Below are 17,595 nucleotides of genomic sequence, written 5' to 3'. Positions count from 1 at the left end.
GCAGAAAGTATTGCAAGGTATAGTTCAAAGGTTGGTCACAGGCAGAAATTAATTATTAGTAAATGAGTCAGTTTTTAATCCCTCTCCTTTACTGAATTTGTTTCATACAAAGTTACATATAGGGGGAGTGATTATGTGTCTGAAGTCTACTGAGCATCCGAATAGATCTTGTATTGAGGCCAAAGCCCTGTCCTAAGCACCATGTGAGAGAGAGAGTACAAGACACTGCCATCAAGAAATTTGAAGTCTAGTTAAATAGAGATAATATCTGCACATAAAAACAACATGGTAAGGTGGACACCATACAGAGTAAGCACTTAATAAATGCTTTATCAGTGTGTGGCACAGAGAGGGCTCATATAGGGGCTAACAGTAGCAGCCGCTCCTGGGACTATCAGCCCACAGATTAAATGTCTGTAAGTCACATACTTGAGCTTCTGGGAGCCAATATGGCAGAGTGATCTGTAAATGCTATCTCCCTCCTCTTGTTGACTTTGAAAAACCCAGAGAATATTTCCCCAGGAAAAATCCTGGAATAGTGGGATCAACCGAAGGGGTAAACATTCTCTTAGCTTGAGAGACTAAGAAAATCACAAAGGGGAGGTCCCTTTTGCTGTGGCTGAAGAGTACCAGTGCAAGACCAGAGCTGTCCCAGACAGCCTCACTTCAGCAAATCGGGAGAAGATCCTGAGCCCCAGGTGAGTGGAACCCCTAATTGTCAACACCAGGACCCCAGGCAAGCCTTAGCACAGCCAGGGGAATTGGGAAGACACTAGCGCAGACAGGGGATCACCAACTGCTGAGCCTGCCTGTGCTCTAGCTCAGGAGAGAAGACCTTCCGTAGCCAGACCACTTCTCCACTGCACCTCACACAGCAAGCTCCAAGGTAACTCCAGGGAAACTCAGAAAGACTTCACCTGATGCCTCTGTTTTGGCACACCAGCCAGCTTAGCACCAGGTATGCTGCAACATTCTCACTTCTAGCTGAGAGAATCAGAGGCCACAATACACAAAGCCTCCAGTTATAAGCACAAGAACTGTGGGAAAGAGACTCCTGTGCCCCAGAAACAGAGATCCACTTGAAAAGCCAGGAAAAAAAGGCAGTCATCATGAGCAGGAAACAAACCAGAAAGGAAAAGACCATAGAATCTTACTATGAGGAGAAGGACCAAAACACGAACACCAAAGAAGTAAGCATTTGAAACTGTACTCCATCTGAAACCTCAGAAGGGAATATGAACTGGTCTCAAGTCCAAAGAGCATTCTTGGGAAAACGCAAGAAGAATTTTAAAAGCCAAATTAGAAAGGTAGAAGAAAAATTGACCATTGATTTTAAAAGCATGACAAAAGAATTTACTGAAGAGTACGGCTCCTTTAAAAGGAAAATTGGACAAATTGAAAAGGAAGTACAAAACCTAACTGGAGAAAATAACTCCATTAAAGGAATAATTGGGCAAATGTAAAAGGATATGCAAAAATTCACTGAAGAAAACAATCTATTAAAAATTAGAATTGGGCAAGTAGAAGATAATGACTATGAGACATCAAGAATCAGTCAAACAGAGTCTAAAGGATGAAAAAATAGGGGGTGGAGCCAAGATTGTGGAGTAGAAAGACACACATACTCTAACTCTTCCCCCCACAGCTTACAAAATACCTGTAGAAAATGACTCTCAACAAATTCTAGAGCAGGAGAAGCCACTAAATGACAGAATGAAAGAGATTTCCAGCCCACGGTAGCCTGGAAGGCCAACAGGAAAAGTCTGTCATATGGGGCATGGAGTGGAGCGCAGCCCAGCCTTGGCTGCACGGCACAGGGAGGAACAGCACCGGAACAGGCCTTGGGGACAGAATCCTCAGCAACAACGGCGTTCTCAGATCCCTCAACCCACAAACGCCAAAGGCAGCTTCAGAGGTTAGTGAGAAAGCTTTTTCACCTTAGTGATAAGGGAACAGGGTCCTCCACTAACCCCAGCCCCAGGCAGCAGCAGCAGCAGTGTCCATTTGTGGAGCCCTTGGCCTAAAGCCCCTGGGGGAATTGAGCAGCTGATCTGAATCTCAGACCTGAGAGCTGCCCTGGGGTGCGGAGGAACACTGGCATACTGGAGCTGGAGACAGTTGTGGAGAGGGAATTCAACTCACAGATCCTGGTCAGAAAAGCTTGTGGTTGCTCCCAGATCAGAGCACAGGCCACAAGAGGAGTAAACTCCTCTCACTTGATTGTGCCACTTTGGAGCAACTGAGAACTTAGAGGTCCCTAGAGTATACCCTGTGCTTGACAAAGGACTCAACAGTCAAGTGACGGGCTGGGGAAATGCCCCAAAAGGGGAAAAAGAAATAAGACTATAGAACCTTATTTTCTTGATGAACAGGCGTTTTATTCCATCCTTTTGGATAAGGACAAACAAAACATACCGTAAGAGGAAGACATCAAAATCAAAGCTTCTACATCCAAAATCTCCAAAAATATATATATATTATATATATATATGCAATGGTCTCAGGTCATGGAAGAGCTCAAAAAGGATTTTGAAAATCAAGTAGGAGAGGTGGAGGAAAATTGGGAAGAGAAATGAGAGCAATGCAAGAAAATCATGAAAAATGAGTCAACAGCTTGCTAAAGGAGACCCAAAAAATTGCTGAAGAAAATAAACAACTTTAAAAATAGACTAACCCAAATGGCAAAAGAGATACAATAAGCCATCGAGGAGAACACTTTAAAAAGCTGAATTGGCCACATGGAAAAGTAAGTTCAAAAGGTCACTGAAGAAAATAGTTCTTTAAAAATTAGAATGGAGCAGATAGAAGTTAATGACTTTATGAGAAACCAAGAAATTACAAAACAAAATCAAACGAATGGAAAAATAGAAGACAAATGTGAACTGTCTCATTGGAAAAACAACTGACCTGGAAAATAGAAGCAGGAGAGATAATTTAAAATTTATTGGTTTACCTGAATACCATGATCAAAAAAGAGCCTAGACTTCATCTTTCAAGAAATAATCAAGGAAAGCTGCCCTGATATTCTAGACCTAGAGGGTAAAATAGAAATGGAAAGAATTCACTAATTACCTCCTGAAAGAGATCCCAAAAGGAGAACTCCTAGGAATATTATAGCCAAATTCCAGAGTTCTCAGGTCAAGGAGAGAATGTTACAAACAGCCAGAAAGAAACAATTCAAGTATTGTGGAAATACAATCAGGATAACACAGGATTTAGGAGCTTCTACACTAAGGGATCAGACTTGGAATATGATATTCCAGAGTTCAAAGGAGATGGTATTACAACTGAGAATCACCTGCCCAGCAAAACTGAATATAATACTTCAGGGGAAAAAGTGGAATTTCAGTGAAATAGAGGACTTCAAGCATTCTTATTGAAAAGACCAGAGCTGAATAGAAAATTTGACTTTAAAATATGAGAATCAAGAGAAACATGAAAAGGTAAACAGAAAAGAGAAGCCCTAAGGAACTCAAAAAATTTGAATTATTTACATTCCTACATGGAAAGATGTTATTTGTAACTTATGAGACCTTTTTCAGTATTAGGGTAGTTAGAGGAATATGTATATATGTAGATGTGTATATGTACATGGGTGTATGTGTATATATGTATATATGTGTGTATATATATACATATGTGCATGTGTGTATATACATAGATTGAGAGCACAGGGTGAGCTGGAAGGGAGAATACCTAAAAAAAATAAAATTTACTGTTGAATGAAATGTTCTAGGAGTAAGAAACAGGGAGAGGTAGAATGTACCAAATCATCTCATATAAAAGAGGGAAGAAAGAGCTTTTACATTGGAGGGTAAGAGGGGGAAGATGAAAGGAAATAATTGAGCCTTACTCTCATGGAATTTGGCTTAAGGAGGGAATAAGACACTCAATTGGATATGGAAATCTATTTTACCCTGCAGGAAGGCAAGGGGGAAGGTGATAAGAGAGGGAAGATAATAGAAGGGACAGCAAATTGGGGAAAGGGATAATCAGAAGCAAGCACTATTGTGGGAGGACAGGTCAAGGTAGAGAATGGAATAAATGAAGGGCAGGATAGGACAAAGGGAAATGTGGTTCGTCTTTTATAACATTACTATTATGGAAGTGCTTTGTATTGTTACACATGTATGACCTATATTGAATTGCTTGTTTTCTCAATGAGGGTAGGTGGGGAAGGAAGGAGAGAATATGGAACTTAAAGCTTTAAGTGAATGTTGAAAATTGTTTTGGCATATAACTGGAAATTAAGCTATACAGGCAATGGAGTATATAAGTCCATTTTGCCCTACAGGAAAATGGAAGGAGAGGGGGATGGAAGAAGAGGGGGGAATAATAAGAGGGAGGACAGACTAGAGGAACAGGTGGATGGGGTGCATGCTATCCTAGGGTGGGGGGTGGAGAGAAAATTTTGAATTCAGTTTCCTGTGGAAGTGAATGCTAAGAACTGAAAAATAAATAAATTATATATTTTTTTTTAAATGGGAAAGGGTCCCACATGTACAAAAATATTTATAACAGCTCTCTTTTTGGTGGCCATGAACTGTAAATTGAGGGGATGTCCATCAATTGGGGAATGGCTGAACAAGTTGTGGTATATGAATGTAATGGAATACTGTTGTGCTATAAGAAATGATGAACAGGAAGACTTCAGAGAGGCCTGGAAGGACTTATATGAACTGATGCTGAGTGAAAGGAGCAGAACCAGGAGAACATTGTACACAGTAAAAACCACAGTGTACGAGGAATTTTTCTGGTAGACTTATTTAGTCCTTCACAGCAATGCTAGGACCTAAAACATTCTCAAAGGATTCTTGAGGCAAAGTGCCATCCACATCCAGAGAAAGACCTATGGAATTGGAACACACAATGAAGCAGAATATTTTCTCTTGTGTTATGTTTTGGGTTTTTTTTGGTTTGGTTTTTCTCATGTTTTTTCCCATTCATTTTTATTCTTCTGTGCAACATGACTAATGTGACAGTGTGTTTAATAAGAATATATGTGTAGAACCCATGTAAGATTGCATGCCATCTCAGGAAGGGAGGAAAGAGAGAGGAGGAGAAAATCTAAGACTTAAGGAAGTGATTGTAGAAAACTGAAAACAAATACATTTTTTAAAAAATTGGGTGTTTACTTGGCAGAGTGTATAAAGACTTTTGTCTTATTTTTAATGTAAAGCTGAGGGCAGAACCAGTGATAGTAGAAATCAACAAAAATGGTCTGTCCTGCCTGGAACTATGAAAAAGACTTCATGAAGAGAACATTTATCAGTCAGTAGCACTGATTATGGGGTTGAAATATTCTGGTTAGGAGCTGGAAGGTAATTTGTGGGGAAAAAAAAAAAAAAGAAGAGTTGGTTTAGAATAGGATAAAGATCTTTCATTAGTTTCTGTCATGGCCATCTAGTTTCCTTGTCTTTGATTACAGCTTAAACAATATTCTTAAAATCAGATTTCCCAAATACTTCAAACTGGGAGGAGATTGTATTGTGAGGGTAGATTTTCAGTCATACACTTAGGACTTCCTGTTGGGTTTGTATTTGAGCAATTATCTATTTTTTGTGACATCATAACATCAACATTAAAAAATAATAAGGCCTTTACATTTTTTTTGGTTAGAAAGATCTCAGGGTATAGTCTCCCCAACAGAATCTTCAGAATGATAGAATATTCCTCACTTGAGGGCCCATTATCCTATTTAATAATTGTATTACTTGGTAAATTGAGGTTCTTAATATGTACGTTGTATGTGATCTATACAAGAATATAGTTTTATAATGCTGAGGGAATTGCATCATTCCATAAATTACTCTGTTCAAATTTTATAAGGTATTGTAATGTCTCTACAATGTATACTAAATGTGAATCTTGTTGAATGTCACTTTTGAATGACTACAACCTGGTCTAATTTTTTCTTTAATTCAGTTTAATAACAAATTCATTTCTAATGACAGGTAATTTTTCCACTTACTTCCCCCCTCCATAATTTTTGGGATGTTTCCTAAATTTTATATAGTCTGTATATCGCCAAGTCAAAATTCACAGCACCAATGGCAGCTATGAATATGCTGGCATAGTTCAAAATTGCAAAGTATAACATACTTTCCATATGGAAGGCAGAAGAAAAACACTTATTGAGATAGCAGAAAGCCAGATCCATCATAGTAACCAAGAAGTCAATACACATTAGCACTGCAGGGGACAACACAATTCCCAAGTCTTCCCCCTTCCTCCACAACCACTCACAATACTAGCGATGCCTGCCTGTGCCCTCTCTTCTCTGCCCTAACTGCTCTCACCAACTTCCTCCCAGCTGTGTTCCACCTTTCTTGTTCCACTTGTTCATCAAGCTCCTCCCACCACATGTAACTTAGGCTTCCATGTGATTTAAGCAGGTCACATGGGCCTGTTAATGGATGGGAAAGAACTTCAAATTAAGCAAATATATTAACAATATATTTTATTATATGTTTAACTTTCCATAACCATCATTAGATCTTTGGATTCTTGCATCTTTGAATAAGAACATCCCCATACCTTCACTTCCTTCCCTCCATTACTGAAATTACTTATCCATTGGTATATTTCATATAATCACAGGTCTGGTCTGCTTTATGCTTTCAGTTCTTCCAACCAGAAAACTACCCAATTCATGCTAATTACCATTTTTCATTTTCTGCTCAGTAAATTAAGCTTCTGCTGTCACATCTTCTGTGTCATTAGTGTCAGATTTGTTACTTGGTCTTGGGAAACAAACAAGTCATTATAGAACCGCTGACATAAATGTTCTATCTTTGGTCTGCTTATCTCTTTCTATTTTTGTCTACAAGTGCTACAGGTATTGACTGTTTCAAAACTGTGTCTGTTCTTACCTTCCCTCCTTTTTCTCCTTGACTGCTTATCTTCTCCCCTCCTGTCTCCCACAGAATTGCTGTAATCTTCCAGGATTTTTACTTCCTTACTAATTACCACATTTGATCCCTTCCATTTTTTAATCCTTTTTCATTCATCAGTTCTAATAGTTTCTGTATTTTTGCATGGTCACTTTTTTGGGAATATTTCTGGTGCAATATTTTCCCTTAATTTTCTTTTTTATTATGAACTTGGCAAATACCAACAAGCATGAACATTCCTTTATATGAAGAATAGAAAAATAAGATTGTATATGAAACTACAAATCTATTATATACAACTTTTTAAAGTATTTGTTAAATCTAACATGGTATACACTTCCCTTCTTGTCCCTTTCCCCTTCTGAACTTCCTTCTCCTGTTTTTTAAATTCTCGTCTTCCTCTTCTCTCCCAAAAATATCTTTCATGACTCATATTTGCATTGATCAGACTTTGTAAGCCTTTCAGAATTGTTTTCCTATATAGTATTATAGCCATTGTCTTAGTTTTTCTTCTTCTCTCTGACTTTCAGCTAATTCTGCTGTGGCTTTCATTAGAGAGCTTCCTTCTTTGAGATTTTTACTTCAAATTCAGTTCTTAAAGTTAATCTCAGAAGTTGGTTTTATGTCACCTGTGGCTCTATTATTTACCTCATAAGAATCCTGTCAGCAGCACATTTTAGGATCTATTTTCCACACATAAACATATTATGTATTTATTTCCACATCCATCTCATCTTCAAAATAGCAGCCATTTGTGTTCTGCTGCCTTCTTTGGTCCCGCCTACCCTTCCATTGGAAATGTGCTACATCTTGCTTGCACTTGCCATGCATTGCTTTTTACATGACTTTCTGTTTTCAACTTGAAATTCTCATTCATGACTCATAATCGTATAATATAACTAGGTAATTATTGGTGTTAAAGGATGAAGTTCTGAAGTTTGGTATTATAAGAATCAAATAATTTCCCAAGCTGTTTTTCCATTTCCCAGTCCCTAGCCCTCCACCCCCAGCTCATTATCAATGTGTTCATCCATTTATGTGCAGTGCACTACAGTACTCAGATCTGATTCTATTAGTCCCCAAATGAATAACCTTCAGGATACCTCTAGGATAAAATTAAATCCTTCACAGTTTGGTTCTCATCTACTTTTTGAGATAGTGTAAATGCATTCTACATTACAGACAAACTGACCTGTTAATTTTGTATCCTGAGCATTTTATAAAAATGTGCTTGGTTGTTCTTTGCATATGGAAGCATCCTTGTTTAAGTTCATAATTTTTCAAATGAAGAGAAAAATGCTGCATAATAAAATGCACAAAAAAGTGACTATACAAAATTAACCAAGAATGCTTAATGCGTTTTGAATTGGATATAGTGAAATCTATAGCATATGGATTTTACCAATGATTTGTTAATAAGCTTCTGTGAAGTAGCTGTTGTATTCTTTATTCAGTCTCTTTAGATCACTCAAAAGGCAAATAATAACAATAATAATAAGAGCTAACATTTACATAGCACCTACTATGTGCCAGGCACTGTGCTAAGCACTGGGGATACAAAAAGAAACAGAAGACAGTCCCTGCCCTTAAGAACCTTGCAGTCTAATGTAGGAGATGATATGGAAACAAATATGGACAAAGCAAGCCACATAACAGGATAAGTAGAAATGAAGTAATAGAGGGAAGGCACTAAATTAGAGGGGTTGGGGAAGGCTTCCTGTATAAGGTGGGATTTTAGTTGGGACTTAGAGGAAGCCAGGAAGGTTAGTAGTGGAAGTGGAGGAGAGAGAGGGTTCCAAATATGGGGGCAACCAGAGATTATACCCAGAGCTGAGAGATGGAGTGTCCTTTTGGTGGAACAGTCAGGAGGGCAGGTTCACTGAATCAGAATACACAGTTGGGAGTAAAGTAAAAGAAAACTGGAAAGGTAGGAGGGGGCTGAGTTATTAAGGGCTTTGAATGTCAAACAGAACATTATGTAATTTGTTCCTGGAGGCAATAGGAAGCCACTGGAGTTTAGGAAACATAGGAACTGGAATCAGAATTAGGAAAGATTATTGAACTCATATGTAGCACTTATATTCTGTTCATTGGTGATTAATCATATGCTGTTTTAAGGTAGTCTCTATACTGTTATTTTGTTATTTAACCCTAATATTTTGATAACATGTAGTGTGTCCTCAGCCATATTTGATAGAAGTTTGACCTTTGAAGTCAGGAAGATCTACATTCTAGTCCTACCTCTGTGACACATAGTAGCTACATACCAGGAAGAAGTTATTTAACCATTTGAGTTGGCAAAGAATTAGAAACTGAAGAGATACCATTAACTCAAAAAGAGCTGCATAGAGTTGAACATATGGGAACTATCCCTCTTCCTTTTATCTTTTTAGGATATAGACCTAAAAACAGTTTTGCTGAGTGTATAAATTTAATTGCTTTTTGAGCATAAGTTGCAAATCGATTTCTAGAATGGTTTAGACCAGTTCACAATTCCATCAACAGCACATTCAAATACCTATTTTTCCATAACACCTTCAAATGCACATTTATGATTTTCCATTTTTGTGAACTTAGTCAATTTGATGGACTTAAGATGGTACCTCAGCATTGTTTAAATTTTTATTTTTCTAGTTACTAGTAGATTTAAACTTTTTTTATATGGCTTTTGATAGCCTGGATTTCTTCTGAAAACTTGATATCCTTTGACTAGTTATCAATTGAAGAATGTGGCTCTTAGTCTTATAAATTTGACTCAATTACCTTCATATCTTAGAAATTAGTTCTTTATTAGACAAATTATATATATATATATATATATATATATATATATATCAGAGATTGTTTTACACATTTTTCTTCCCTTCTGATTTTTAGCTGTGCTGATTTTATCTTTGCAAAAACTTTTTAATTTTATGTAATCAAAATCATCCATTTTTCTTCTTGTGAACCTCTCTTTCTCTTGTTTGGTCTTTTCCCCATCCGTAGATCCAACAAATAATTTTTTCCTTGCCCCAATTAATTTGCTTAAGATACCACCTTCTATATTTGAGTCATATATCCATTTGGAGCTTATGTTGATGGATCCAGTGAGATGTTGGCCTATATGTTTCTGCCAGATTACTTTCCAGTTTTTCCAACAGTTTTTGTTGAATAGTAAATTCTTGTCCCAATAGCTGGAATCAATTCTAGATTACTATGTTTACCTTTTTCTGTATATTGTGTGCATAAGCGGTTCCACCAAATAAACTCTAGCTTTCTTATTTGGTACAAAATTATTTTCATGATGACAGCTTCATAATACAGTTTGATTCTATTCTATACCCCACTGGTATTCTATACCCCATTCTCATTTTTTTCGATTACCTTGATATTCTTGTCTTTTGGTTACTCAGATGAATTTTGTGTTGTAACCAGTTTTTTAAAAATCTATATATGTTGAATTATTTCAGAATGAAAGTTTATCAGAATCAAGTTATTTTAGAGATAAAAGAAAATGTGATATATCAAGGGAAATTAATTGGGAAATTAATTGAGAGAGCTATAGATACAAAGATTCTTGTAATTTAAAAATCTAGAAGCATTTTTTTTCCTACTGAAGTAACATTCAGTCTTTTTCTTGCTTTCTTGCTGAGGATAAAGAAAGCAGTGGTAAATAAGTCATATTTAATGAAATGGAAATAAGGTTATTTTAAAATGATTGCTTATATAATTATTTTGGTATATACTTACATTTTTCTCTTTCAGAGGAATTTTATCTTAGTGGTGTATCCTATATTCAAGGTCACTTGATCCAGATCCAGATCAGTGTAGTTTAATTGGTGATCCACATTGGATGTAAGCTCTGTTGTTAAGAATACTTGATTAAGGAGAACTTCTCCCTACCTTGATAATATTAGATGAGCCTTTTGTAGCATTAGAAATATTATAGTCATGCACCAGAAATTTTTTTTATAAATAGAGTATTATAGGCATTATATCACCTCTAGATCAGTTTCTCTCTCATTCTCAGTTCTATTATATGTCCAGGTATATCCTTAATTGGTGAGGAAAACTAGTTGGTGTTGTCGTGGGTATCTGTCATCCTTCCTTCCATATTATGAAATATTAGATAATACATTTTAGTGCTTAAAGGGGAACCATTCAAGAACTCATTTACTTATGAAGTTGTGGAAATAATTAGAGAAATAACTTAAAAACACCTAAATCCACTAGACATTAGAGAAGTAGTCATTCAGTTTTTAACAGTAGTAACATTTTACCAGTGTTTTCTTCCTTTAGATTAATTAATTATAAATTCAAAAAAGCATGTAAAGATAAAAGGAGGAAAACTCATTCTTTCCAGTCTAAATAGGACAATAGGAATAGGACAAAGATCAAGACTAAATTAGCTGCATAACACAATTTTTATAGTTTCTAATGTTAATCTGTCTGTGGAAAGAAGCTTTTTTTAATTGTATAGAATTTTTAAAATTTAATGCTTAAATTAAAAACACCTCTCTTGTTTGGCTCTTTAAAAATTGTTACCAGAGAAAAATAATCATGTAGACTATTGATTTTGTTGTCTTTTTTTTTTGATAAGTGCAGCTAACTTGCCTATAACCAAAAAAATTTATTCCAAGTCCTTTATGAATTTGAAGGTGTTACTTAGATCAAATTAAGGAGTTTTTCAAATAGTATTTTGTCATAAATACCCCAAACAGGGAAAATTTTATTTTGTTTTCATGATTTGCTTTTTTCTCATCTAACAACAGATGAACTAGTCATTCAGCCTATTCAGATACGTTTTATTCCCTGGCAAATAGGGAAGATTAACTATGAAAAAAAGTAGAATTGTGTATATATTTGCAAAACTTAGCCTGTTTTAATGTGTCATTGGGTAACTGGGTGGTAACTAGCATGCTCAGCCTGCAGTCAGAATCTCTCTCAATTCAAATCTTTTCTCAGATAACTTATTAGCTGTGTGACCCTGGAAAAGTCACTCTAAACCTGTTAGTTTCACTTTCTTCATCTGTCAAGTAGTAGAACTCAAAAGTATCTCAAATAGAAGAAAATGGCAAACTATTCTGGTATCTTTGCCAAGAAAACCCCAAATGGAGTCACAGTGAGACATGACTGAAACTGAGCAACTAAAAACATGTCAGGTATGTTAAAAATCTATCCAGAAATTTAATCAGTTTTGATCACTAAAAATCATAGAAATCCACAAGAAACCTAAAATTCATTTAGTGCAACCCCTCAGTTTTACAGGTGAGGAACTAATCCCAGATAGAGTAATGATTTTCACAAAAGGCAATAATTTATTGCAGGGCTGGAACAAACTAAAACCTAGCCCTCTCGTTAGTCTCAGGTGTAGGTCTTTTTCACAGGCAATATTTGACATGTGAAATCTTTTTTTTTTTTTTTTTATTAAATATGCATTGTTGTTAAAGCACTGGCCGGGATGAAGTTACAGATATTTTGAAGTCTTTGTTACTAAAGGATTTAATTCTCATGCTTTAAAATTAATATATGTCCTACCTACCATGGAGCTATTTGTAGGATAAAAGGAAATAATCTATGTGAAAGAGTTGTGCAGAGTTTAGAGTGCTTTGTAAATTTAAGGTATCATCTTTTCCTCCCTGCCATAGTTTCTGAAGCAGTGACCAGGCTAGATAGGAACATGATAGAGTGACTCTACTTTATCTCAGTCTTCTGGCACATTAATATTTTCTCATTCGAGTAATATTTGTCTAAGATGTAGATGCTTAGGTCATAATTCATAGCTCATAGGATTTGTATCTAGCACCTTAATGATCATCTAGTTGAACCCCTCTCCCCCTTCATTTTTTAAGTAAGGCAGATCCCAGAAAGGCTGTCCAAAGCTACATAAGGAGAAAGTAGCAGAGCCAGACCTCAACTCAAGGCCATGTAAACTGTACAAGGGATAAGGAAAAATTCTGGAGACTTGCATGTCTATCAAATGTGTTTAAATTTATCATAAACAGTAGAATTCTAGTAGAAAGGATATGTAAAAACATTGAGTCAAATCCCCTAATCTTTAAATGAAGAAATGGAGACCCAGAGAAATTTAGTGATTCTCCAGTGTGTTCCATGGCCTTATACGGGAAATTGTCAGGTCTTGTTTCTACTCCACAATGTATCTCACATTTGTCAGCCACCACCCTATTGTGGCAGTTTCCTCACAGGTTTCCTAGCTTCTGATGTCTCTGCCCTGCAATTCATCCTCCCCACAATTGCACAGATAATCTTTCTGTGGGATCTCATCACTCTCCTACTCAAGAACCTTCAATGAGTCCTGGTTACATTTAGAATAAATCATGATCTCCTTGGCTTTCCAGACTTCTTGTTGCACATTATTCTTCTTCACGTATTCATTAGGTTTCAGCCAAACTGGCCAGCCTATTTTTCCTGTTCTGCCCACTTAATACTCTGACCTCTCAGCCTTTGCAGACTGTTCCCCATGGCTGAAAATGTACATATATTATCTTGTCACCTTTGTAATGTATAATCCCTGGCTTCATTCCAAGCTTAAGCAGTTTTGCTGTATTCTGTCAGAAGCCTTTTCTGAAGCTTCTGGTTGTTAGTGTTCTCTCTTTTCTCTACACAGTATATGTTTGTTTGTCTACATGCGTACATACATATATATACACATATATACATATACATATGTATATATGTATATATACTCATGTATTTGTGGCCCCTTCTATGTACCTCACAGAAAATAGAAACTCCTTGAGTACAAGAACTTTTTTTTCTTGGTGTCTCTTGCACATAGAAGGTGTTTAATAAATGCTTGTTGAATTGAATAGATTAGTTTGGATTAGACTCCAGGTCTCCTGATTCCTGGAGTGGAGTTCTTTCTTTCCATCCTATCACTGTTAAAAAGAACTAGCACACTAGAAAGTGTCCAGAATCTATAATTTTTTTTTCCTGCAGCTTCAGGTGCTTATTTGTGTATTCTTTGCCATCTTCTACAACTTCATCACACATCCATACCACTGATTCAAACCCTATTGAACAAGGTCATCATTCTCTTGACAGACTGGTAAAGTCTGTGGATCCCTTTTCAGAATATTTTTAAATGTGTAAAATAAAATGCATAGGATTACAAAGGAAACTAGTTATATTGGGATAAAGTCTATACATAGGAAGGCTGATGATGTACTCTCTTGTATCATGTACTATAATTCCAGTAATTTTCACATAGGGAAAAGAACGAAAGGTGTTTCGAGATACTTACAACAGCTGTAATGTGTTAAACACTCCTTTTGGTTTGTTGTCTACATTCATACATTTCATTTAGAGGTTAGTGAAAATAGAAGTGTAACTTTTTTTCATCCAAGTTTTATCCACAGTCTTTGGAGGTCCATGGACTCCAGGTTAAGAACCTTTGCTATAGACCTTCATTCATCAGTGACACATTTGGTCTTGTAAATATTGGTACAGTATTATGAAATATTCTGAGAATGAAGAAGACCACAAATTTTGAGGCAAGAGAAGTAACATATGCTACATGTTTGACATTTCATTCAGTACTGTAGAGGATAAAATGTCTCCATCATTGAACTTTTCTTATTCCTTATTCAACCTTTTTCCTGGCCTATCAAATATATTCTATTGGGAAATACTTGTCTAGACTGCTAAAGTATGTTATGTAGAGGATTTAAAGCCCACCTATAAAATCCAGAGAATACAAAGTACTATGACTTGATTCTCCAAATTTTGTGAAACAATAGTTCCCTAACGATTTAGCATTACCTATTTTCTTTTACTGCTGTTTAAACTGTTTGTAAAACATAAAAGCATTATTAAAAGATGGTTCGAGTAATATTATGTTTATCTCATACACATAGACAAGTGACATAATGCTGTCATTGTGAACTAAATATGACTTTAAAATGTAATCAAATTATACCCCCAAATTATACCCATTTTTGGGTTTCCCCCAAAATCTCTCTCAAGCTATGGTGATTTTATTTATCTTGATACTCTAGAAACTTTAAAGAATACTAAATAGAATAGGAAAACTGTTGAATATGCTACCAGGGAAAATGTGGCTTTAAAATATATATAATATGCATACGTATTATGAAATAAGGTCTGAATATTTCACTAGATGAGTTGGCTTATTTTCTCCTTGTATACGCCTGTGAGCGGTTTGTTATTTGAATGTCACCAACTAGAATAAAGTATTATATAATTGCAAACGGTTCAGTGCTTTGCTTCTTTTGTCCTGCTGCCAGTTCACACTTAGGCAGTGCTTTAAAACTGATTTCCTCACAGACAATCCTATGAAGCAAGTAGTGTGTTATCCCCATTTTAGAGGAGAAGATAGTCCCAGAGAGGTTGTGACGTGTTTCATAGTAACCTAACTGATAAATGTCTCGAACTCCTGACGCCCAGGTCTCATGTTCTTTCTGCTCTGCTATGTTGCCTTTTAATACTCAAGTTAAAGAATTAAGTGTTTCTGTTTGACTTAAAACTTAACTTCCCTTAATCAGATAAGTGATTGGAAGCAACAGTACATAGTGAGCATTGGACATATAAGTACAGATATTTGCATAGATTTTGCCTCTGACAGATTAATTAACTGCATGACCATGAATAACCAACTATCCCATTAAGAAAATTTTTCTGTAAAATAGGGAACGATGGTATAGACTTAACTGGCCTGGGATGATTATGTGTAAAGTGTCATTTAAGTGTCGTAACTCATTTGGCTGCAAATCTTTTGATAAAAGGCATTTTCATCTTTTGACCTTTTATACATTTTCACTGTCTACTTTAGATTGTTTCCTGCCTAAGTTAGTAAGATTTAGAACTAAAAAAGAACCTTCAGGTTCATCAAGGCCTCACTTCTTGATAAGAGACTAAATGATTTTTATAAATGACTTGATAAACATAGTGCTAGATTAGACTACCAGGATTAATTTTGTACACAACCATCCATCTTCAGTCATTTTTCACTCTCCCTCTCATGCCTAGAATGCCTTCCTGGCTCCCTTCGAGACTCAGCTCACATCCTCCTACCTTCTACATATAGCAGGCCTTTACCACTTTCTCCCACTGCTAGTATTTCATCTTCCATTACCTCTCCAGGGCTTTTCTTTGTAACCCCAGAGTTTAGCACAGTGCCTGCCCCATAAAACACTCAGTAAATAGTGCTTTCCATTTACCATTCCATCATAATCACAAAATTTACTTAAATAGTAACAGTTTTCAAGATTTTCTGCTTCATAGCTCTAAACAACAGGGTAGTCAAGATATATGCATTTTATGCCTGGAAAGTATCATCAGAAATAAAATGTTATTTTTTTCTATTTTAGTCGAGATATGGAGAATAAAGAAACTCTCAAGGGATTGCAGAAAATGGATGACCGCCCAGAAGAACGAATGATCAGGGAAAAACTCAAGGCCACATGTATGCCAGCCTGGAAACATGAATGGCTGGAAAGGAGGAGTAGGAGAGGCCCTATGGTAAGAAGAAAAACTTACCTGTGTGCAAATGGAAAATTAAGCACGTTGTAGGCCATTTTTTTATAGTTAGATTATCATTATGGTTAGATTTGTGGTAATTTTTTTTTTTACAAAATAAAGGAACTATTTAGGAAATTTTAACTGGAATAGTTTGTTGGTTGTTGATCAAATAACTTTCTGGCTGTAAATTAGAAACAACACTGCCCTCTAATGTCAGCATTTGAAATACTTTTGTTCATTAGAATCCATTTTTCTTTCCTTAATATAAGAAATTATTTTGTATTTTCTTTTTCTGGTTGTTTTTTTTTTCCAAATCATAATGGAGCTCTTTAATCTGAATTCCTAGAAATATCCACGTAGATGCTGGACCAATAGGTTCTTGAGAAACAGCTTGATGATGTGACTTAACAAATGCTTGCTGAATAGGAAAGGAAAATTAGTCTACTCTTAGCCATAATTAGTCTTTCTTAAAAGTTATGTGGATGCTATTTATTAATAATGGGAAAGCAAAATTTCACATGTATTTTTCATATTTTTATTTTTTTTTTTATTTTAAAACAAACACTGGGGAAAATATGTTGAAATTTGTCTTCAGTTGTATTTTCAAACTTAATAATATTTAAATGTTAACTACCTCACTAACCTTTTAGAAATGTGGATAGATGCCATGGGCACTGGCAAACTGGTAAAAGTTTAACAACTAACGTGGCCCAAAAAAAGTATGCACCATAAATTTAATCTTCATCATTAATATTTTCACCTTACTGAAGCTAGACAATCGAAAAAAGAAATCAAGCCCTAATTTGTAGCATTTGCAATTTCCAAGATGTAAATGCCCACCCTGAAAATTAAGTAATAGACAAGGCGAGCCTATCCCTAGACACAGGCCAGGGGCTCTTCCCCTTTTTATTGTCATGGCCCTCTTTGGCCGTCTGAAGCCTAGCAGCTTCCTTCTCAGAGGAATGTTTTTAAATGTGCAAAATAAAATATATAGTATTATGAAGAATACTGATTTTTTTATTATTATTTTATTTGTTTTCAGTGCTCTGCAATCACTTCCATACATCCCAGTTTTCTCCACTGCCTCCCCGTTTTTCCCTTTACCTCCCCCTCCCTCCCTAAGATGGCACACTTTTATATAGGTTCTACACATACATTACTACCAAATACTTTTTCAGCTTAGTCATGTTGCACAGAAGAACTAAAATGAATGGGAGAA

The 17,595-nt window shown here is 35.9% G+C and overlaps 1 protein-coding gene across 2 annotated transcripts in view; it reads left to right on the top strand.

Annotated features, from left to right (window-relative positions):
- The window catches only part of MAP3K1 (mitogen-activated protein kinase kinase kinase 1), a 73,834-nt gene that overhangs the window by 28,172 nt on the left and 28,067 nt on the right, over nt 1-17,595 (top strand). For both annotated transcript variants that reach the window (XM_072605595.1, XM_072605596.1), the window contains exon 2: nt 16,226-16,376. In XM_072605595.1, the coding sequence (XP_072461696.1) occupies nt 16,226-16,376 (151 nt within the window). The remainder of the gene's footprint in view (nt 1-16,225; nt 16,377-17,595) is intronic.

This window comes from Notamacropus eugenii, chromosome 4, assembly GCF_028372415.1.
Source record: "Notamacropus eugenii isolate mMacEug1 chromosome 4, mMacEug1.pri_v2, whole genome shotgun sequence".
Lineage (NCBI taxonomy): Eukaryota > Metazoa > Chordata > Mammalia > Diprotodontia > Macropodidae > Notamacropus > Notamacropus eugenii.
This window is presented reverse-complemented; position numbering and strand designations above follow the sequence as displayed.